This window comes from Phascolarctos cinereus, unplaced genomic scaffold (genome assembly GCF_003287225.1).
Source record: "Phascolarctos cinereus isolate Bilbo 61053 unplaced genomic scaffold, phaCin_HiC Scaffold_726;HRSCAF=1367, whole genome shotgun sequence".
Classification (NCBI taxonomy): domain Eukaryota; kingdom Metazoa; phylum Chordata; class Mammalia; order Diprotodontia; family Phascolarctidae; genus Phascolarctos; species Phascolarctos cinereus.
The window spans coordinates 82,016,929-82,042,172 of NW_027556098.1; the positions used below are offsets into that span (position 1 = coordinate 82,016,929).

At 38.5% G+C, this 25,244-nt stretch overlaps 1 protein-coding gene across 1 annotated transcript in view; it reads right to left on the minus strand.

Annotated features, from left to right (window-relative positions):
* Window positions 1-25,244, minus strand: part of PHEX (phosphate regulating endopeptidase X-linked) — a 244,431-nt gene that overhangs the window by 86,568 nt on the left and 132,619 nt on the right. Inside the window, exon 12 of the mRNA XM_078146134.1 lies at window positions 5,001-5,078. Within this exon, the coding sequence (XP_078002260.1) occupies window positions 5,001-5,078 (78 nt within the window). The remainder of the gene's footprint in view (window positions 1-5,000; window positions 5,079-25,244) is intronic.

The window sequence follows — 25,244 nt, forward strand, 5'->3', positions numbered from 1 at the left end:
TCTTTTGTTTCTTTAGTGAGACTTGTGATTTAAGATTCCATTTTTTTCCTATTCAACCCGTTATTATTGCTGTGTAGGTCATAAATTCTGCTCTCATAATTCTCATTTTTCTTTTAGACTACTCTGAAACAGCATGTTGTGCTTCCACATTCTTCTCAAATTGTTTTCAAATTCCACAGGGTCCTCTATCTCTCCAAGTGTTGTATCACTTTCGTTTGTTTTGCAGTATTTGTTCATAGATGCCTGAACTCATTTACTAGTTCTGGAGGCCATATTTCCCTCTGATGCTAATGTTTTCCTTGTTGATTTGTCCACTTCTGTTCAAGGACTTTGAGTTTTCTTCTTCCTGAGATCAGGTTTTTTCCTCCCTCATTTTCTCATATTACTGACTTTCTGATTCTCTTCCCTCTGATAATGGTTTCCTTGAGGGCTTAATCTCAAAGCATCTCAACCTGCTCTCATATTGGGCAAATCCTGGATCACTAAGCTAGTTCTCTGCCTCAAGTAATTCGAGGTGGGGAGCAGGGGGACCCTTTCCCAAACTGGTCCTGCTGAATACTAAGCTCTTTCCTTCAGACACACACACACACACACACACACACACACACACACACACACAGAGTGACTTTTTATGGGGTCCTGTTCCACTCCCCTCTGTTCCTCAGTTCTCTGACCCAGCACCAGCAGTTTAGAAGCTGCCATAATGATGCTACAGGGTTGATTTCTGTAGTTTAGGCTCCAAGAAGGGGACATGGGGATGTGGTGTGATCTTAAGCTCTATTTCAGACATGTTTTCTGCCACTTCTTTTCTGTTTCTAGATCCCCTGCAGAAATCTTTTGCAGTACATACCACTGCCTGATGGGGCACTGGCTACATGACCCTACCAAACTTCAAGTGGGGCATTGCCAGAACATTGGCCTTACCTGTCTCTCACAGCTTGAGCAAACTTCTGCAAACTGGAGCCAGGAGCTCCCTAGCAATGGGGGGGGGGAGGACCAGGATTTGGGGGTCAGTTTTCTGCAGGCCCACATGTTGGATCTTTGGATAAGTTAGTGTAGACTTGTTGTTGGCAGCATAGGAGGTGGGAGATGGGTGCTGAGTGAGTTCATGGCATTAATTCATGGATTTCTTTTTGGTTTAGTTTGGGGTTTTTCTTAAACTTCTTTTGGATTCTGAGTGTCCTATATCATGGAGACAGATGAAGTTGCTTTGTCTTTGATACATAATTTCTGTTTTAGAGATGGTAAGGGAAAATGTCCACCATCTTCATCGATTGGCTCCAGATTTAATCTTTTGTAGTTCAAAACACAATGATTTCTATGAAAGGTCCTCCTTTTCTGAATAAAGCTGACACTACCAAATGGACAGTCAAATCACTGGGGGGGGGGGTTATTCTGACTATAAAAAATAGCTTTTCCTTGCCCTCTTATATTTAACATTAGAGGTTATTTCCCTCCGTGAAAGTCTTTACCTCATCATACCTCATCTAATACCTCATCTGACAAAGCCTGCCAACTAGGAAAAGCTATTGAATTATTACTGAATGTTTGGGGAAAGAGAAGGGGTGACCTGGTCAGACCTGCCCTTTAGGAAAATTAATCTGACAAGTGAGTAGAGGATGGATTGGAGTGGAGAGAGACTTGAAGAGTAGGGGTGACAAATCATCAGACTATTTCAATAGTCCAAGCATGACAGGTAAGGAACTGCCAGAGTGGTGGCAATGTCAGAGGAGAGAAATGAGCATATGTGAAAGATATTATAAAAGGGAAAATCAATAGGCCTTGGCAACAGATTAGATGTGGCAATGGGGGAGGTGATTAATAATGAACTTTGTATTTTATCTCAATCTTCTTACATTTTCCTTAATCTAATTTGGGGGTTTATTCTATTGTTCATAAGATAAGACCCATCTCACTACAATTACTGTAAATCCTACATTTGAATTAAGAATAACTATAAAATATAGAAACTATAGGAAAGTTTTAGTTCCTTGAGACATATCATCTTCAAGGTATTTTTTCCAGAATTTTGTTATATACTTACCACAGGAACACTTTGAAAGCACCAATAATCTGCAACATATTGTTGTTTAAGCACTACAAAGTATAATTAGTTCAAGGAGTTTCCATCATTCAGTTACCCTTGAAAAATCCAGGTCAAGTTGGTAATGACTTTCAATAAATTTCATCTCAACTTTTCAATTGAGTGACCTTTGTGAAGCTAATTGTAAGCTCAGCCCATTTCCTAGGCAACAGCTGTCAACACTGCAAAATTCAGTGTAGCTAGGAGCTTCCCTTCTTGGAAATCCCAACCCAGATGCCAACAGCCAAATGCCAAAGATTAAATGGAAGAATAAAGCTACTGCCCTCAGAGGTGACAAGGACATAATCAGTAAAAGGAAATGCAGTCAGTCTCACTAAGAGATATAAAGGACTTTAAATGTTCTTTGAAAAAAAAATAGACAGTGAGTATAATAAGAGAAATAAATCATTGCTATTAGAGTATCTTTCAATTCCAAATTAATTCATTTTAAGTCATGCTCAGAAATAATTCTGAAAATGTTAATGCTATAAGAAGGGAAGAAAGGGAAGGGATTGCTTATTTCCAAAACATCCACTGAAGCCTTTTGAATTCTTAGAGATGGAGACTAGACCTGTGAGTTCTTCTACATAGGGAACTCCCAGATAAAGAAACTCCTATCAATCCAGGTCAGCATCTTCTGTACAGAATATAGTATTAGAGAGTTGCTAAGAGCATCAGTTCTCAAAATATGGTCCAGGGACCACTGAGGTTCCCCAAGACCTTTCATTGGTTACATGAGGTCAAAACTAAAGACACTTTCACATTCTGATATTCATTTCTAATAGATATAACCTATATAAATAAAGTTCTTTGAGGAGAGTCCTCAATAATTCCTAAGAGTATAAAGGGATTCTGAAACCAAAAAGTTTGAGACCCACTAGCCTAGCTCACTGAAAAGATAAATAACTTGCCCAGGGTCACACAGCCAGTAAGTGTCCCAGGCTGGATTTGAACTCAGGTCCTCCTGACTCCAGAGCTCTAGCCACTATGTTACATAGCTGCCCCAATCTGATACATTTCTTAGGAAAAAAATTAAACTAGACCATGTTTTTTTTCATTCCAATTCACCCTTCAGCAAAGATGTGCTATTTTTTTTTCTCGCTTAATATTAAGCTTTTCTTCTTGGATCAGCTAAGAGAAGAAAAGAAACAATGCAGTACAGTTGAATTGGTTCTGTATTTGGGGCTCAAAGACTCCTAGATTCACATCCTACTTTTACCTCCCACTTGACTTCAATGGAGTAACAGAAGTTCTCTGTGCTTCAGTTTCCTGATCAGCAAAATGAGAGTACAGCACTAAATGACCTCTGAGGTCCCTTCCAGCTCCAAATCTATGATGCTGTGATGTGGACCACTAAAGTTTTCAAAAGGAGCCATTAGTCTGTGGTGTATGTTACTATCAGTCATACTCTTCCCGCCCCCTGCCCCCAAGTACAATGGAGTGGAATACTTTCACTACCATCCAGACTATTATATAGTGCCTGGCACAGAGTAAGCACTGAATAAATGTTTGTTGGATTGAGTTGAACCCCATGCTGGAGAACAGGACTAATACCCACCTGATGGGCTAGCTGCATTATTTTCGTCTTTTCCAATATGTACTGGTGTTTCAGGTGAAATGATCTGACCTGCAGCATATCCAAATCAATGTGCACTAGTGAGCCATGATATAAGGGGGCTCAGTTATATTTACTCTTTCACTAAGGCATTTCTTAAAGAAATCCAGGCTTAGGGATTTGGGAAGTCTACTTTACTGTCATCCAAGGCAATCAGAGAGACGCTTTGTATTGCCCATCTGGGAGCACAGTAGAGAATGTTATTAATTAAATACAATAAATCCTTTGTGTCTGAATCTTGTAGTACAATTAAAAGGGTCCTGGATTTTTAATTAGAGGCACTGGGTTTGAATCCTAGTTTTGCCATTTACTAGCTATATGTCCTTGGGAAAATCAATTAATCTCTCTGGTCCTTGATTTTCTCATCTTTGAAATGAGGGAGTTGAATGTGATCTCAAAGTTGGCTTTCAACTTTAAGTTGAAATGATCCCATGATCCTCCAAAGATTCCTGGAGAGTTTCTGACCTATTTGGTTTTTAAAAAGCTAAGATTTTCAGCCTAGGAGATGAAAAACACCACCATCTCACAGGAAGTAAAAAATGCAAACTTTACCTCAAAAATCACATTTATTTCAAATGGATCTTTTATTATTAGTAAATAATTCCTAAGGGTTTAGGGGGGTTGTTTTTAGTAAAGAAAAAAAAATCAAGCAACTGGTAAGATCACAATTTTTATAAAGCAGTAGAAATTTACATATAAAATAGGTGATGACAGTGGCTGTGATAAGTTTATTAATGTGAAGATATCTTACTGACAGGCACAAGTCCCCCCAAAAAATACAGTAAAAAAGAGTGATGTCTTTTCTTCCATTAGTTCTGTGTAATGTACTATAGATATACAATGTCAATGCCTCCGAATTACTGAGACTTAAGTTGCCAAAACACACATAAAGTTTAATGATACTCCCTCTCTATGGACAGATTAATCACTATTAATTCAATATAATGACATAAATAAGAAAAAGATTGTTTAAAAAGTCCATATGATGATGTGGCTAAATTAGACAGGATCTATTTTTTGTGAAATATTGGACGTGTTTAATTTTTTAATGATTAAATTAAGTGGAAACATGCCAATTGTGCTCCATGGTACCCACTTAGCTCTGCCTTCATATTGACATTTCCTTGATTTTAAGGTTGATCTAAGTTAGTTTGGCAAATTCCATCTTCTATCAAGCCAAATAATGAATCAATGTCAGTGCTTTCTGGCACAACCACACTTAATTGCTTGGATTTGAGTTAGCTGAAAGAAACAAAGCCAGCAAAACTTGCCAGGAAAAAATACAGTAAATTTAACACTTACTGCTTTGAGGTCTTCATTAACATAAGTATCATTCATTATAAACTTGGGGTAGCCAACCTTTGCCAGAACAGCTCTTGCCTTGGAAAAGGAGAGAGAAAAAGAAAGCCAGAATTTGAACATGTAAATCACCTGTAATAAGAACTATGGTGTACTCAAAAGTGTGACTTCCATCTAAAAATTTTATGAAATTTCATAATTCTTTATATAGGAATAGCACCTCGATATTCAAAGGCAGAAAATAATATCAACATTTCCCAGCACTGATGAATATGTAGCAAACACTAGACTTCGGCGCATATAGTAAGTACTTATTAAAACTTGACGATGTGGTCTTTAAGTTTGTGAGTTTCCACAGAACTCAATGAAAATTACGAGATTCTCACAAGCCCACCAAAACCTTATTCATAGTGGAAGAACTCTAAAACATACTGAAATATAGACTCACAAGACATTAGAGTTGAAAGGGACATTAGGGTCCTCAAGCCCAATTCCATCATTTCACAGATGAGCTAACCAAGGCTCAGAAAGAAGTGGTTCATCCAAGATCCCATGAGATCCAAAATGAAGTCTTTTAAAATGTCATGAATATATTGCATAAACAAGATGGCCCATTTAAATCTGGTCTTATTTACAAAATGAGATATTAAATAGCATCTATTTTAAATAATAGCATCATTGAAATCCTTTATTCTACCAATAGCCAATTCATATCAAGGTCAACATAGATGGAATTAAGATACTAGGAAATCTGCCCCTTTGAGGTGATTGGTGGGTGTCAGTTTTTGCTCCAATGAAAATGCAACACAGAATCACTAAGCTTTGGTCACCTTCTATGGTGACATCATTTACCCTTAATTCCTAAAGACTAAAAAAGCAATCAACCCATTGTTGCAATATATAATACAAATACCACACAGCAGCAGGAAATAATAAGGCAAGATTTAAAAGTCAAATGTAACAGGATTTTTTGAGTATCATGGAACCCAGTTGGAACACAAGGTGCTATTACACAGACTCAGATATAACATGGATCAAATTCTGTCCTCAAAATACTGCAGCAACATCTAGGAACATCTTGACATGAGAGCCTTCAGTCTTATTTTCCAACATTGGTTAAGATTTAGCCCTGGAAGAGACCTCAGGAGAAATCTCTTCCAACTTCCTCCTTTTGCAGAAGGCTCCACTATACTGAGAATTTACCATTATATTTTTATTGGGTTTGTAGCTTCTCCCTAGCACCAATCTGCATAACAACAGCAACTGATAAAAGTCCAAGAGTCAAAATAAAAGATGAGACATAAATAAAAAATTCCTGAAGAGCATAATTCTTTCGGAGCATGCTGATGAATCCTAACGGTGAATTTTCATCCCCCTCTCTGGGAGACCTACTCTAAGTACTCTGGCCCATTTCAAGTTGCAAAGACTATATCATGCTCTGCACAGTCCTTGTAAATCACTGAACCCTTTCTGCATTGCTACGGCATATAAGGAAAAAAAAATTTATCAAAAGAATTCATATCATTTTTCCTTAGGCATAAATATTAAGTCTCTCCTCACCCCACCCATCCTCCCAGAAATGCATAATAACTTGAATTCTTCATGATTTGACACAACTTTATTCACTACATTCAATGGATCACCCACGGTCAGTGAAGGTGCTTAGGTTCCAAGCCCAATTCACATTTGTAAGCACCCATGAAAAAGTCATATACTCTTAAGCATTTCCTATAAACATATATAGGTACACCATGAAACTATTAGTTCCCAAGAGATGAAAGAAACAGAAAAATGATCCATATGTACAGAAATCTTTATAGCCACTCTTTTCATCATGGTAAAGAATTGGAGAATAAGGTGGTACCCATCAATTAGGGAATATCTAAAGAAGTATGGTATGTGAAAGTAATAGAATATTATTGTGCTATAATAAATGATGAAAGGGATGGTTTCAGAGAAACCTGGGAAGATGTGGATAATTGATGCAAGGTGAAATGAGCATGACATGAGAACAATTTATATAATAACAACATTTTAAAGACAACTTTCAAAGACTTAACAATTCTGATCAGTGCAATGGCCAACCATGATTCCAGAGGACTGATGATGAAGCATACCACCAAACTCCTAGGAGAGAAGGGATGACCCAGAGTGAAGAACGAGAAATGCATTTTCAGACTTAACCAAATGTGAAAGTTTATTTTATTTAACTACGAATATCTGTTACAAGGGTTTTATTTGTTTGCTTTTTCCTAGCTTTTTTATCCTGTGTGATTCTTGTTCATTCCTGACTATATAAATCCTTTGTAAAAGATATGCCTGACAGACTAACAGCTTTCTGTTGCCTCTTATAAAATCTGTGGGTCCCAATGAAAATGCAAAAAAATATAAATTTACAAAGATGAATCCTAAAATCCTCTACATGTCAACTATCACTTTTATCGTCATATTTGATAACAATAATAACTATAGTTTTCCATGGCTGATAGATGAGGAAACAGGCTTGATGACATAAAGTGATTTGCCCAATAAAACACAAATAATAAGTGGCAGTGCTCATCTGACGCTTTGAACCCAGGTCTTCTGATTTCAAACCCAATATTCTTCCACTGCACCATTCAATAAGTATTTATTAAACACCTACTATGTACAGGCATTATGGAAAATAAGGCTGAAGGCTCTTATGTCAAGATGTACCTAGAGATTGCTGTAGTATTTTGAGAGAGACAGAATTTGATCCATGTTATATCTGAGTCTGTGTAATAGCAACTTGTGTTCTAACTGGGTTCTGTGGTACTCAAAAAATGGAGAAGACAACTTGCAAATGACTATGTACAAAAAAATGCAAGTAAATTACAAAGAAGACAATAAATTAAGCAGGAGTAGGAAAGGCTTCTTGCAGATGGTAGGATTTTTGCTAAGATTTGAAGGATGAGGGCCAGCAGCAGGATAGTCACAGTTTCAGGCAGCAGAAGGAGACATATATGAGATGTTACAAAGGTAGACCTTGGCAACAGATTGGATATGGTGGGTGGGAAGGAGCGTGGAACTGAGGATGACACCTAGCTTATAAGCCCAAGGGACCAGAATGATGGTGGTATCCTTGAAAATAAGAGGAAACTTAGGAGGAAGAGAAAGCTTAGGAGAGAAAGACAATGAGTTCAGTTGGCCACATATTGAGATTAAGAATCTGTGGGACATCCAGTTTGAGATATCCAATAGGCAGTTGGAGAAATGAGACTGGAAGTCAGGAGAGAGGTTAGGATTGGACAAATAGGTCTGAAAATCATCTGCATGAGATGATAACTGAATCTATGGGAGCTAATGAGATCACCAAGCAAAACAGGATGGGAGAGAAGAAAAGAAGAGAGCTCTAGGGGGCACAGACTTAACAGGCTTGATGTGAATGAGGATCCATCGAAGGAGACTGAGAAGGAATGGTCAGACTGTGAGGAAGAGACCAAGAAGTGTACTGAGACAGTGTCAAAGGCTACAGAGAGGTCAAGAAGGATGAGGATTGAGAAAAGACCATTCAATTTGGCAGTTAAGATATCACTGGAAACTTTGGAAAGAGCTATTTCAGTTGAATGATAGGGTCATGAAGCCAAGTTGTAGAGAGTTTAGAAGAAAGTGAGAAAAAAGAAAATAGAGACACCTTTCATCAGCTTTTCTCACCAGTCATGAAAGGGAGGAGAAATATAAGACTAAAGGTAGCAGGGATGGAAGGATCAAGTGAGGGTTTTTTGAGGATGGGGAAGACACGGATATTTATGGACAATACAGAAGAAGCCATTGAACAGGGAGAGACTGAAAAGTATTGAGAGAGTTGGGATGACAAAAGGGGCAATCTGCTGGAGAAGATGGGATGAAGTGGGATGACTTGGGCATATAGAGGGATTTACCTTGGCAAGAAGAGCCACCTCTTCATGTGAGACAGAGGTAAAGGAGGAGATAATATTGAAACCATGCTGCTTTCAGCAGATACTATACTAATCCACAGGTCCATAGACTTGTGGAATATGAGAGTTAGAAAGGACTTTAGAAATAATTTAATACAAACCCCTAATTTTAATTGATAAGGAAACTAAGGCTAAGAGAGGGAAACAACTTGTCTAGTGGCTTGTATCAGACTCACTGAGTGCAGAGAAGGTACATCACAAAACAGTAACCACTGGGTGGTAAAATTTTCGGTCAAAGCAAGTAATGAAATGACCTACTAAAGTACAGAGGTTGTTGTCTGTATTTTTTGAAGAAACATTTAGTGTTGTGGTTTAATCAATTAGCTGTGTCTGACTCTTTGTGATCCCATTTGAGATTTTCTTGGCAAAGATACTTGAAGCAGTTTGCCATTTCCTTCTCCAGCTCATTTTACAGATAAAGAAACTGGGGCAAAAGGGATTAAGTTTCTTGTCCAGAGTCACACATCTACTAACTGTCTCAGGTAAGATTTGAACTCATGTCCTCCTGATTCCAGGGCCACTGGTCTATCCACCGTGCCACCTACCTACTCGGCGGGAACACTAAAACTGATGAAATCATTAAACTCTTGAAATAGAAGTGGGACAGCAGAAAGAGTAATGCATTTGAACCCAGGTGACTCAGGCTCATATCTCACACTTACTAGCTATGAGATCATAGGCAAGTCACTCTGTACCCCAGTTTCCTCATCTGTAAAATGCAAGGGTTGAACTAGATGATTTCCTAGTTCCCCTTCCAGCTCTCAATCTGTGATCCAAAGAACCCTTGTATAGAACCAGAGAACGGAGAAAAATAGTGCAGTAGGCAGACAGTTTAAATGTCCCTTGCTCTAGCTACATGAGCACCTTAACTCTTTTGCTAGGTTTTAAATAACTTTTTCATGGCACTTCTCACCTGTAAGTAGCTGCTGGCAATAAGACACAACCTACTTTCAACCCACCAGGCATCTTTCCATTAACCTTTGTGTCATCTATAATTTTAATTCTCTGAATATGGTCATTTTCTAAAAGTCACAGTTACATAAGATGACCAAATAAAACATGAATTTTTTAAAAAGAAGAGGATGTCAAATAGAGGATGACTGAAAGTGCTATATAATTTTTCTCCATCAAAAATTGTTATAATATTAATTAATAATTAAATGACTAAATATTGATATAAATAAACTATGACACAAAATTGTTATAGTAATTCTAATATTTTAAATGTATATAGAACTTTACTTACATTAGAAAACATAAGACCCTTTGATCTGTTTGATTCTCATCACATTCATGCCATACTGGTACAAATATAGACCACCTCCCCAAAATATACAGGGCTCCAAAAGTCTCAGTGCAGTTTCAGCTACAGTTTAAACTGCATTGAAACTTTTGGAACATCCTGTAGAGGTCACAAACCTAAAATGCAATCTCTCTGAAAGCAAATATCTAGATACGTAAGTTACTGTCATTTGGTCCTGAAAGGGGCAGAAACAGTATTTTTGTGTAAAGAAAGATTTAGATCACCTGACAAAGGATGCAAGATATTACTTTCATCATAGGTGACTATTTTGATGCCTGAGAGGCTTAGAAAAAAAATATTTTGGATTTTATAAAAACTGCTAAAATATGTGTATAAAGAACATTTTCAGTTGGAATTTGAGCAGTTTTTGGACAGAAAAAGAATTGTGCCATAAATATAAATATTAGGGACAGCTGGGTGGTGCAGTGGATAGAGCACTGGTCCTGGATTCAGGAGGACCTGAGTTCAAATCTAGCCTCAGACACAACACTTACTAGCTGCGTGACCCTGGGCAAGTCACTTAACCCCATTGCTGTATCCTAGGATCTTTAACAGGATCCTAAGATGCAATTAGTCTGCCAGCAATCAAGGTATACCTTACTGCTGTCTAGAGCTAATGAAAGGGTGATGTGCAGAAAGGGGAGAGATAATATGCAAGTGCTATTTAGGAATGTAAAAGTGGTGGGACCTCAAAAAAGTGACGTGGAAGAATTGTTTATCAGAAAAATAAATACATGTCAACTGATGAAGACATTCTGTATTGTGATGTGTTCTTCCTGGTCTGAATGGAAAGAGCACCTGGTTTGGGACTCAGAATGTTTGTCTAGATTCATGCCACAATTCTGCCACTTAACTAGTTACATGACCTTGAGAAGGTCACTTTCCCTCTCTGGATCTATTTGTTGTTGTTCAGTCTCTTTTAAGTCATGTTCGACTCTTCATGACTCCACTTGGGGTTTTCTTGGCCAAAATATTGGAGTTGTTTGCTATTTGCTTCTCCAGCTCATTTTGCAGATGAGAAAACTGAGGTAAACAGGGTTAAGTGACTTGTCCAGGGTCACACAGCTAGCAAGTGTCTGAGGCCATATTTTAACTCAGAAAGATGAGTCTTCCTGACTCCAGGCCCAGCACTATCCACTGTGCCACCTAGCTGGACCTCAGTTTACCCTTCTATAAAGAGATTGGACCACATAACCTTTTAAGTCTCTTCTAGGGTCCTGGAGTCAGGAGGACCTGAATTCAAATCTGGCCTCAGACACTTGACACTTACTAGCTGTGTGACCCTGGGCAAGTCACTTAACCCCATTGCCAGCCAAAAAATAAATAAAAAATAAAGTCTCTTCTAACTCTGACATTCTAGGACACTATGAATCTGTAGACTAATTCTGAGATTTTAGAATAGGAGGCCTGGTCTTGTAGGTGTGTTCTACTGATACCCAGTAGACTGATTATGGCTGCTGAACAACCCACTTGGTTTGGATTTACCCTAGTTCATAGGCATTGGTCATTCTAGCCAATTAATGAGGTCATTTCCAGGCCCAGATCAGGAATAGAACCCTATAGTTATTTGTTCAATTTGTTAATAATAATAGCATTAGCAGACATCTACAAAAAAATTTAGGATCTACAAAGCACTTTTCATACATTATTTCATTTGTCCCTTCCCAAGACACGAAGAGGTAGGTAATGAAAGTATTATCATCAACATTTTACAAATGAGGAAATTGACATAATGATATCATAAAAAGGTGACATGTTTCCTAAGTCACTGAGCCCAATACCAATACCCTTGCCATTACAGTAACAGTCAGGATTTGAACCCAGATCTTCTGAAACAGAAGCCAGCATTCTTTCTACTATACTACCCTGGAAGCCTGCCTAGGTTAAGGAATAAGAACAGATGAACTTGGAAGCAATAAAAATAGACTTTTTATGCCAACATCCCTAATAAGAGACCAATCAGTGAAAACTGAAATAGAGAATGTGACATGAGTAAAACTCTCCAATTGCTCCTTTTTCCAGAATTTTCTATGAGGCACTTTATTTTTTTTAACATGCTGAAGGGAAGGAAAAAAAAGCATCTTAGCTATTCTGAAGCGTGAAACCCAATGGCATATTGTTTTTACACAGATGACTGAACTGTTTGAAAGACTGGTTAACTTAAAGGCATTTACTCCAGATTTTTCAAAGCCATCTACTATTAGGCAGTCTCAAGAAAGCAAACAGAAAAACTCATTTGTTTTAATTCTCACTGAGTTGGCTATTTAAATGAGGCAGGTAAATCTCCAAAGTCTTGCATATATTTTAATTTGATCACTTTAATCACTTAATTAAACAGCCTTAGTGTTGCTTCGACATAATCGAGCCTCTTAACAATTTTTTTTTTAATTTAACCAACCTGTGAAACAAAATACAACAGCTGATGAATGATTGCCCTTTTAGAAACAATTTGCAGGGCAACTTCCAGGTAAAAGCACGCAATAGCTTAGCCTTTCCGACATGGAGTTTTCACTGATGTTCTGTACTAAGAAATAAACATCTGTCAACACTAGTAGAACTACGTCAGCAAGAGGTTCTGAAGGAAAAAGAATGGCAACCAAATGACTGGAGATTTTAAATACTGTGTTCAATATCTATCACCCTAAGCCCAACTAATGGTGTTTCTAATAATTAGCTAGAGAACTAATGCAAACCTTCGCAGCATTAATATCCTTTGGGGCTATCAAGATTCCACACAACACTAACACCATTATCTAACAAATCAGATTTTAGTTTCTGAGTAAGAAGAATGGCAGTGATTTATTATGAATCTTTGAAAAACTTAATTTAATCCCGCAGATTTATTTTCTGCCTGCCTTACAAAATGGGGCATCGTGGGGATGGAGAGTGAGTTGAGGAGGGCAATGGGAATAGTATTGTCATAAATGTGGCTTATCACTATGGGCAGACAAGCAGTATTGATGTCAATGGTTTGGTTTTTTTTTCATATGTGGAAATGTGGCTTGCTGCAGAGACCGTACTGATTATGACTCAAGGGTCCCTAGCCACAGAAAAAAAATGTCATGTGCTATTTTAACACCATTCATTCTTTTTATTTTATTATATTGATATAGTTTATTTTCCATCAATTAGATTTTCCCCTGTATCCCTCTGAGAGCTATTCCTTATAAAAAATAATTTGAAAAGAAGGAATAAGATTTAAAAATCAGCAAAACTAATCAATATTTCAAAAAGATTTGACATTGTAGGCAATGTTCTTTCTATACCCATGGACTCCCACTTCTGCAAAAATCTGGGAGGGAGGTAAAACCTTTCATTCTTTATCACAGGTGACTAACACATATCTATTTCCCATCCATTCGTACTAGATTCTAGGAAAATGGGAAGTAGAAGGGACTATATCTATATTGTAAATGCAAGTTTTCCATTCTTTCTCCTGAAACAGCCACCACATAACATAGAGGTGGCTGTAGCAATTCTAGGGTTGTTGACAGTTTCCCTGAGTAGCCAGTGAGAGTTGTACCCAGAGCCATAAGAAGGATTTTAAGGCACTGTACCATTGTGCTCTACTGCTGTCATTAGCCTGATCAGAAGCAATAATTAGCACTGCTAACTACAATTACTCATAGAAACAAGTATATTTTTTCTTTAGAATAAACATAGAAATTGGAAATAGAACTGCAAGATCTTTTATGCTTAACCTGTGAAACAATATGTTTAACCTTCCCGAGGACAAGAATATTATCATCTTCTTACTGCACTAGGTCACCAGTATCCTTTTCACCAATACATACACTGGCCTCAAGTGTAGTCTTCCCAAAATGGAATTAGAAGTAGCTCAGAAAGCAGTCAACTCATTTATGTGTGAAACAAAATCTGATTAATAGACTTTCATTGGTGTGTTCTCTCTGTGGCATTAGTGTGTGTGTGTGTGTGTGTGTGTGTGAGAGAGAGAGAGAGAGAGAGAGAGAGAGAGAGAGAGAGAGAGAGAGAGAGAGAGAGAGATTAGGGGATTAGGGAGGAGTGTTGGGGGAGGGAGATGGAAGGAGGTTTTATAAACCAGGTCACTGTGTTACTCCCATATACCTTATCTTGCCCTGGCACTCGCAGACTCCCTCATTCTTCTATATATACTCATAGACATCACTCTCACCACTGCTTCCTCCCTACTACACTACTTTCCATGTACTCAATACACTTTCTCAGTCTTTCTAAGTTCCCTCAGCTAAATTTGTTTCTCCTTCCTATCAACGAAACCCAATTTTCTCCCACATCAAATACTAGACTTCCATTTCCTCTCCACCTTTCATCACTTCCAGCTAGTCAGTCTCTTGAAATCTGATAAGCCCAAACTCCAGCCCCAAGCTAGCTGATGCTACTATAGTCAAAAAAGGGGCTCTTTAATTGTTCCAGCTGCATGGTAACAAAGTCATTGCTCCTTCTATCTCCTTTAGCTCCACAGTATCCCCAGCTCCTGCATCCCAGCTGGGAGTCTAGGAAGATAGGTAAAAGATAGCCAATAGAGAGACCAATGAAAAATCTGAACTGCAGAATTCTTTTAAATTCAATTTTATTAATTTCACATGCATACCATCATCCCCATTAACTGAACACTAAGCATTTCCAGGTAAAGGTCCATCTGGGTCTGCTTTAATGAATACCTAGGGCAGATTTGTAATCAGTCATATTCATTTCCACAGAAACAATTAATGTGTCTTAGACACCTTTCATTTTCTGATTCAAGTAACCACACAGCCCTCCCACACTCTAGGGCACTCCATTAACTTGCTTAACAAAACCGTTTTGCATGAATGGTACAAAGATGAACTTCAGACTAGCCTAAATTGTCACTAAATATAGCCATGGGCACAAATAAGTGAGGTCTTACTGTATCCTTCCCACACCCATCCCTCCACTATAACACTCTGCCCACAACTGATGTTCAATGTTGTTATTATTGTTTTTTTTTAATTGAAGAAGAAAAGGAGAATGAGGATTATTATTAGGTGGAATGATGAAGATGGAAAAGATGTGTAGAGCAGAAGACCATCTAACTCAAACCCCATTTTACCAATGAAGAAACTGAGGCCCAGAGTGGGAAATATCTAGACTGGGGTTAAAAAGCTAGAAAGTATTAGAATTGGAATATGAACTCAGCTCCTCTGACTCTAGTCTGTAACTCTTTCTGCTGTATCACAGTGCCTCACAAAACTCATTTAAAATTTCATCAAAGTGTAGAAAAGTATGATTAAAACCATGATAAGATACGTGGATTTTTATTAAGACCAACACCTCATCTTAGAACCAAGTATAACTTATTACCCTTTAAAACTCTTTATCAGGGATGAGAATAAACATCAAACTATTTAGAGGAAGAAAAAGAAATCAACAAAACAGAATAAAAACATTTACTTCTAAAAGGCAGGGTTCACATGACTTCAAAAATACATATGCAACACATGAACCCTCTGCCTCCTACACATGCATACCATTTCTTGAAGGAATTATTCAGGTACTTAACCTCCATGCAATGTTAAATTAGTTATTTAAACAAAAGAGAAGTTAGAAATGAACTTGGATAAATGTAATTCTCTCATTAATTTTACATTCCTGCTGCATGAAAATCTTTTCCATTAAATTTTATCGGTGGTTGAAAAACTTCTTTAATAGACAGCCTAAAAAATCCTCTTGTACTTTTCTCTCCCTTAAGAAAACTAACATCAGTAGTGTTCCCACTGACCCCTTCCCAAATTATCCGTGGCTGTGTTTGACTGGATGCAGACAGGGAAAAAAAAGGGATCAGACAATAGCTGGTTATAGCTTCACATATTGATAAATTCTCTGCTGGGTAGCCTATACAAGTAAGAATAAGAATAAGAATAGCATTTATATAGCATTTTAAGGTTTGCAAAAGACTTTACATACTTTATCTCATCTGATCCTCACAATAACCCTCTGAAGTAAGTGTTGTTATAATTCTACTTTTACAGATGAGGAAAATAAAACTAGTGGAGATTGAGTGACATGCCCTAGGGGACACAGCTAGCAAGCATCTGAGGTAGGATTCAAATCCAAGATCTGACTCCAAGTCCAATATTCACTATATCTACTGTAGCACCTATATGTTGCTTTTATCTGTCTTAGTTTACAAATCTGTAGAGAGCAGGGCTTGTAAACTAATTAGCTCTGAGGTGATTTGGGGCAAATTGCATCCCATCTCTGGTCCTCCCTTTGCTCATCTATAAAATAATGGGGTTGGCAGTGATTTCTAAAGTCCTTACTTTCATGATATTACATAATTTTTAGGCTTATAAATCACTGGCCCCTATGAGGTAGGTTGCCAAGCATTATTATCCTATTTGGCTCTAATAACTGTTCTAACTGGATTAACCAATTTTAAATCACTATAAGTGAATTTTAACATGGGGGGCAAGGGGAAGAAAAATGGCAAATGCCTTGGAGAATGCATGTATTATCTACTTGACATCATCAGGAACTCTCCTCCTCCTCCTAATTCTTAAAGTGTAAGGTATAAATTTTATGACAATTCAGATTTGTTAGAAATAATCAGTAAATGTATTGGTTTGTTTTGACTATCAGTAACTACAGTCAAGATTAAACAACCTTAATACCTAGAATTATACATTTAAAGGCATAATCTAAGCAATCTAACCATAATGCCTAAGGTTAAAGGGAGCAGAGGAGGGATGACCACAAGAGATCCATCCTTGCTCTACACTGAATGAATGGGGAGATTGGAGCAAGGATACCTACATTCACTCTTCTCTAGATAAAAAAAAAATGAATAAACAACCATGGCACAGTAGAAAATGCACTAGACTAGAAGTTCAGAAATAACTGGTTAATAATTTGTTACATGACTTTGTGCGAGGGATGCAATCTCTCTGCAACTCAGTTTCTTCATCTGTAGAATAAGGGGATTTAGACTAAATGATCTCTAAGGTCCTTCCTGGCCTATGTTTTATGACTCCACAAAAAGGATCTAAAGTCTAATGCTTTATCACATAGCAAGCTGAAATGTTTGTGTTTATAATCGCTCACCAAGAGAATTCTCTTTTGCCAATGCTAGGATCAAAATAATTGGACTGGTAAAGCTGTTAGTGGCTGCCAAGCTTTCAGGAGCGCTCATCTTGAAATCTTAGGTTCCAGGTTAGTTATATAGTCAAGCCTGGACCAGGAAGGAGCTGTGAAGTTCTAGATGAGAGGTCTTCCTAGGAAACTTTGTCTAGGAAACTTGGGACTACCCAGTGAGGTCCTAGTTTCAGGAGCACCTGGGGGGGGGGTAAACCTGCTTCTGGAATTCTGAGATGCAATGGAATAAATAAACCCTACCCCTATAGAGACCATGTACAGGTATTCAAGGACTGTTTCCTGTCTGTTTACACGTGGAAATGAAAAAAAAAAAGCCTTTTGACTATCTGTAAAACCTGAAGTGGATATGCATATAAAAGGCATTAATTGACTAACTGGCCATATCAGTCTCTTTTTCCTGGTAGTGACTGAAGCAAGAATTGAAGAGCCTTAGGGGAAGTACCATGGGGGAGGCCCACCTAAGCCAGCACCATATGAAACCACGATCACCTGGCACTGTAATTATTTCTGTTGTTATTGAATCTATTCTCTCCTATTCTTAAATGAAGTAGAACTAGAGATGGAGCAACTTAATGAGCTTTAAAAGGTCAGGAGAGACAACAGCGTTTACTATCAGCTGTAATCACTGCAACCTGTTTGATTAACCAAGCAGAAGATCAACCCAGTCACCGATGTGTGGTGCCCTGAATTCAAGGTAGCAACTTACCCATCAACTATGCCTCGCTCAGAAGGGAATCTCTTAGTGGGAGGAACGTTTATAGCAGGCCCCCTTTAAGTTTGAGCCCACTCTCCCCGGTAAATTAGAAAATCTCTAAGAGGGTTAGATGAATAATCTTTCAACTATAAAGTTATAAGAGGCTATGTGAATGATGAAACCTCATGGATTTACAAATGGGATGCTTCAATCTTACTGCCTTCCATGAGTTTCCCACCAATACCTCATAGGTTATTCTCTGCACTAACTTAATCCTAACCTATCTTTACATCTCCTATTAGATGGCCAGGGGAAAGAATTAATTAGTGATTAAAAAGCACTTTGCAAGTATAAATCATAGTCAAAATGCACTATCTGAAAATTTTCAAAAGCCTGCAAAGAGGTGATGAATACATAAAAGTTCTGACATTAACTTTTCTGTCAGTAGCTTGGCAAAGTCTACTTTTATGCCCTCTGAGACTTCTAAAAATCCATGTTAATACAATTACAGTTCACTGAAAAATTAGCGTGAAATCCAGTTTGAAAGCTAAAATCATTCATAGCAGGGTAATACTCTATTTAATTATAAAGATTAATTCAACCTTCAGTCATTGGTGCATGCGTTGGGTCTTTTCATTTTTCACTGAAAACACAAGATTCAAATACCATCTGGTGCAGTAACTGCACACATATCAGCAGCATCTCTTTGGGTTGCAGATTTCATTTCACGCCAGAATTGATGCAAAGAGAAGGGAGGAGAAATGAAGAATGGCAATTGAGATTCAACGTGAAAAATGAGGCTTGATCCAGAGATGATGGTGATCTATCCTCTCCTCAGGTGGCCCATGGCTTCCCTGCCACACCATTTGCCTGGAGTTATACATGCCACGTGTGCTCACACTATTATTACCTATCTTTTCTGAAGCAGCTAGGTGACAATAAGTGTTAGGGATCCAGCTAATGGAAATTTAACTATGTTATTTCCATGAGCAGGAGGAGGTGAGCAAGCTAGATTACCTTTGGGAAATTGTTTAGTACTTCTATGACTATAAGATTCTCACTGAAACAAAGGCCCATTTATTAATATCAATTCTTTTCAGGGAATGCTCTGTGGCTACGAGGCATACCATTGTCTCCAAAGAACTAAAATTGTAGGTCACCCAAAAGGCTATATAAAGATACCCAGTAGGCTTGAGTAGACTACAACATACTACCAACATGAGAACCATCATGAGAGATCAAAGAGATATATGACCAAAAAAGGAGGTTTGGCCAGGATAGCAAGAACAAGAGATGACCAGTGAATAGACTGCCTACTCCACTGGTATCCATACAATGTTGAGATCTAGAGAAAAAGTTCCAGAATACTGGGTGGTTTCCCCTATAGAGAATTTATGAAAGGATATGGACAAGAATGACATTGGAGGATGAGGTATGGATGGGTTACAATCTAGGTGTGTCTATAACAATGAGATAATTGATTCAATTAAGTATTTCCATGTTTTAAAATTGTGTGTTAAATGTTCATATAATCACTTTTTTTTAATTACACAAAATACAAAGGTGTTTTTTTGTTTTGTTTTTGGCAATTGGGGTTAAGTGACTTGCCCAGGGTCACACAGTTAGTAAGTGTCAAGTGCTTGGTCTGAGACTGGATTTGAAGTCAGGTCCTCCTGACTTCAGAGCCGGTGCTCTATCCTCTACGCCACCTAGCTGCCCCTACAAAGGCGTTTTTAATAACACCTGCTTAGGACAGCTATCTTTTTGTAGAAGAAATCAGATGCCCAGCTGTCCCACAAGTAAGAGGGGTTTGAACAGGGATTTGTCACCTATAAAATAAGAGTTTGGATTAAATGGCTTCTGAGACTTTCTAGTTGTAGAGCTATGATTGTCTAATCCTAGGCTTGTGTTTGAAATCCCTAAGGGTCTAGATAAAACGAGGCCAAAAGTCATCTGAGATAAGCAAGGGAAGCCCGTTTCCCTGGTCTAAGCCCACATTACAAAATAAATTGCTCTCCAGCCCCAGTGCAAAGAAGGGGCTGCTGGCATCGCATTTACTGCTATGGAGGAGAAAATAATCAGTAGGAGCCCCTCTCTTTGCTAGGATTCCACCTTACTCAACAGACTCCTTCATTTTCCTCAAGCAAATTAGAGCCATAAGAGTAAAGAACCCCTAACAACTAAATAACTGATCTTCAGTAAGGGAGAGAAGGGAAACCTTCCGCCGGGTTAAAAGGTTTAAATAAAATGAAAACACGTGTAAATGCAGATTTTTCTAGAATGAAAAATGTTTCTGACAATATCATTGGATAAGTAGATTTTTTGAAAATTCACTTGTATATTTTTTCCCTTAGTTCCAGAGATGATTCACTTCTCTTCATTATAACATCTGGCCAAAGAATTAAATACATGCTTTTATTATTATTATCAAGTAATAGTAAAAGTTCATATAATGCTTTAAAGTTTTCAATGCATACATATGTATATGTGGGTGTGTACAAAATTTCTTTTGATCCTCAATCTGTGAGGTAAGTGTTATTATCATCCCCATATTACAGATAAGAAAACTGAGGCTGATCAAGGTTAAGTGACTTGCCCAGGGCCTCACAGCTAGTAAGTATCTGAGGTAGAATTCAAACTCAAGTCTTTCTGACTCCAAGTCCATTGTCCTATTCACTATGCCTACTAGACTCCTCAATTCTAATAAATGCTGTTAATAACAATATGAAACTTCGTATAGTTCTTTAAGGTTTAAAAAATACTTGATATACAGTATTCCATTTGAACCTCACCACAAGTCTGTTAGATAGGTCCTACTGGTATTATTAGCATACCCATAGTAAAGAGTTACCTAATCCATCAAATGTATAGTTATATTTGGTGAAAGGAAGATAAGATGGGATTCAAGGTACAAACATGTGTACTAATAATTTACATATGTGTAATACCTCATAATTCTCAAAGCATTTTTAATTCTGATACCTCATTTGATTCCCACAAATCATTCATCCTTAGAGGTAGGTCAGAATTGTGATCTACATCTTGCAAATGAAGCTTAAAGCAGTCCAATTCAGACTTTCAGTTAAGGTGCTTTGATCAGAGAGGTTCTTAGCTTTTCCACATATATTCCAACAAAAATCTAAAATAGCACCGTACCAAATAATGATTAAGACATCCAAAGAGAAACAACATTAAACACCTTTTTACCATCCTGACAGGCTTTCAGAATTCTGAAAGGTCCAGATGAAAGTCAGAATTCTGCAAGTCCTCTCTTCCAGGAAAGCCTATGAGAGCACCGTTAAACAAGCCTGAAGCCTGATGACACTTGGATAAGGGATGCTACAGAGGCATCTGAAGCCTGGAGCAAGAAAACAGGGAAGCCTCAGGGGCCACACAAACACACAGTGCTCCGATCATAACCCTGCGCAGGCAGCATTCTGATATGTCCTGGGGTGGAGGGGGAGGTCGAAAGCCCACAGCACTCTGACCTAAGACACTCCGGAGGGCTCTGACACCTGCAGCATTCTATCCCAGGAGGGGAAGTGGTAGAGTTCTTGGAGAGGGAGGCCCCAGGGGTGTCAGAAACCCATGGTGCTGTAGCTGCTCTGACTGTGGCAGATGCCAAAGAGACGGAGGAGCTCTGACAGGAATGGCCCAGGGGCATAGGGGCTGGAGTTCACAGAAATCTATCCTGAACGATATGAAGACTATAGCACTATGAAGCTAGACAATCTAGGCAGGCCTGAAATTTACCAAGACTCTAAGTACACACATACCAGGAGAGACGGAAGTCAGTGTTAGGAAGTCAGGTAATCCAGGTCAAGACCAAACAGAACTTGACCATCTCAATGAAAGTACAAGAGCGACAGAGGCCTGGTCTCGGCACAAAGGCCAAAATCAGGAAGGCACTGAATGCTATGAAGAAATATAATAAGCCCAGGGATGGGAGAGAACAGGGCAAGAATAGGAGACAAAGAGACTCAGTACCATCATCACCAAACATAAATTAGCAGGGATCCAAACCATCCCTAAGACCTCTCCATCTGTGTATATTAAGGAACCAGAATATTGTAGGTTTGCTCCATGCCTCTGGTTAGCTACTGCCCCAAATATCCCAAAAGTGCTTAAAGTCAGAAAAGACACCCTTAGACAACTTAAAAGGTGAAGTAGCCATGTTATTGCAACACCTTCTCCTATGGCTTTCACAGCTGAGAATATTATTCTATGTTTCCTTTTTTTTTTTTTCCTTTTGGAGGCAAGTAGAGTTAAGTGAAATGCCCAGGGTCACAAAGCTAATAAGTATCTGAGGCCAGACTTGAACTCAAGGCCACCAGACTCCAGGGCCAGTGCTCTATCCACTGTGCCACCTAGCTGCCCCAACATTGTTCTACCTTGAAATGTAGCATCTACATATACGTACAAGAGTGGGTCTGTAAGTAAAATAGCTACTTGGTTGGATTAAGGCAGTGGGATTAATAATTGTGTGATTCAAGTGAGCCACCACAGACAGAAGTGCTTTGAAAGGTCTGACATATACCATACACTTATAAAGTATGCACGGATGTAGCTGGAATCACATTTCTGCTCTCCAAAGTCAAAACTGTACATTTAGATGGACGGGAGCTCTGCTTAGTATGGGTACTCTCACCAAAATACATATCATATCAAGAATGGAGGGCCAAGAGACTCAGTTTAGCATTATCATTGATGGCAAATATTGATTAGCATCCACCTAAATATAGCGTGGGCCTTTGGATGTGGGTCTGTAAAATTCTCAGTAATAAAAAACTATCCCCAAGGACTCCAGATCTATGTCTATTAGAGAACTAAGGCAGAGGCTGGTATAGCTACTGCCTTTATAGGGCACAGTTAGCCTCTAAAGTAGGGTGTTAACTTTGCTCTTTACTAAAAGTAACTTACAGGGGTGTATTATATTAAAGATGAATAGACTAACCTTAGACGTATTTGAAGTATGACTATTGAAATTGAGAATTCAAATTACTTACTCTGGGAATGATTTGCATACTGGTACAAGGGAACTGATAGGAGACCTGTGGTTTTTTTTTATGCTTTATATATCTACAGATAGCTGTTATTCCAGTTTAAATGAGTTCATTGAGCAAATGTGCACATGGGGAAAACAATTCCATTTTTCCTGTCTGTGCTTGTATTGACAAGAATTTCTTGCTTAGCTCTAGACAAAAGAATGACTATTACCCATTTCTCAGGTGGCTAAGTATAGGGGAGCGGCAGCTCCAATGTCTTTAGGATAAACAAACAAATAACTCAACAGCCATACAAAGGCACTGAATACAGCCCACTGCACCAGCCAGCTGAGTCAGTCTCACACACCTCTAAGATTATCATGAATAAAAGTATTTCTATCCCTCCTGTGTGATGAGGGCCTGATCTAACAAAAGAAGAAAGAAAAAAAAAAGTACAACTCAGACTCCCACTGAAGGATCAATCCTTTTAGAAAATGTACCTTTTTTACGAATAATTCTGCTGATTTGACACACTAAAAACAATAACATTTAAAACAAAAATTAAATTGATTTGCAAAAACACAAGAGGCTTTGTCAGAAGACTTATTATCATGGCTTCTCTGCAGGGCCCTGCTTTCCTCTGGCTTCCCTAACTATAAAACAAGGCAGCTGGTGGCATAGTGGATGGAGCTCCAGGCCGGGAGAGCAGAAGACCTGAGTTCAAATCTGTCCTCAGATACTTACCAGCTGTGACTTTGGTCAAGTCACTTAGGCTCTATTTATTTCAGTTTCCCAATCTGTAAAATGGGGATAATAATAACACCTATCTCTCAGGGTTGTTGTGACAATCAAACGAGATAACAATTATAAAGCGCTTGGCATATATTAAGTGCTATATTTTCTTGTTTGTCATGCAGTTGTAACCTATGCTTTGGGACCCCATTTGGGATTTTCCTTGGCAAAGCTACTGGAGAGGTTTGCCATTTCTTTCCCCAGTGGATCCATTTTGTCAAGCAATCAGAGGTTGAATGTCTTGCTAATGGTCACACAGCTGGATTTGAGGCTGGATTTGAACTCCGATTTTCCTGATTCCAGGACCAGTATTCTATCCGCTGAGCCACCAGCTGCCTCCAAGTGCTATATAAATATTAGCTAAAACTTCAGTTCATTTCCTTCTTTTCTTTTCTGGCTCTCTGTGTTCTCTTGGTCCTATGTGAGTTTTCATCACAAGTGGTTTAGATGTTATATCCTCACTTGGACTTTATACAGCGATGTTGGGGTCTAGAAAATGACAACTCCTAGTACCAGGTAAAAGACAATCTCTTTTCCCTTCACCCTTCTCCCGCTGTCTGCCAATATGGCCCTTGGATTATTAATGGAACTGACATCTCCGTACAATTGACTGAGCGGTCCAGCAGCCAGATAACAAGGGGGGAAGCTGACAGCAGCAGATCTAATCCCAAAGAAAAGAGATAAGCAAACGTGCTGTGACTATTAGTTGAGCTCAGGGCAAAAAGGAAGAACCTTACACACTTAAACCTCAACATAAAATTTCCAGATTACTAAAGGAATATATCCCCTTTCCCATCAAATTCATGATAGAGAGAGGAGGGAAGAAACATAGGGGAAGGGGCAGGACTTGCTCCAGAACAGGGAACTCCTTCCACCAAAGGCAGTGGTGTTATAGTGGCTAGAGGGCTGAGCCTGGAGTCAGGAAGACCTGAGTTCAAATCTGCCTCACTTAGTAGCTATATGACCCTGGACAAGCCACTTAACATCTGTCTGCCTCAGTTTCTTCAATCATAAAGCAGGAATAATGATAGTACCTACCTCCCAGTGTTGTTATGAAGATAAAATGAGTTAATATTTGCAAAGTGCCTGGCATAGTTTATTATTGTTGAGTCATGCTGGTTGTGTCCGACTCTGTGATTCTATTTGGAGTTTTCTTGGCAAAGATACTGGAGAAGTTTTCCATTTCTTTCTCCAGCTCATTTTACAGATTAGAAAACTGAGGCAAACAGGGTTAAATGACTTGCCCAGGGTTACCCAGCTAGTACGTGTCTGAGGCCAGATTTGAACTCTGGAAGATGAGTCTTCCTGACTCCAAGCCCATAGGAGGAACTTAACAAATTTTTCTTTCCCATGGGGACAGCAACTCATTGTCAGGTATAGTCTTGGAGGGTTGCCAAGGGC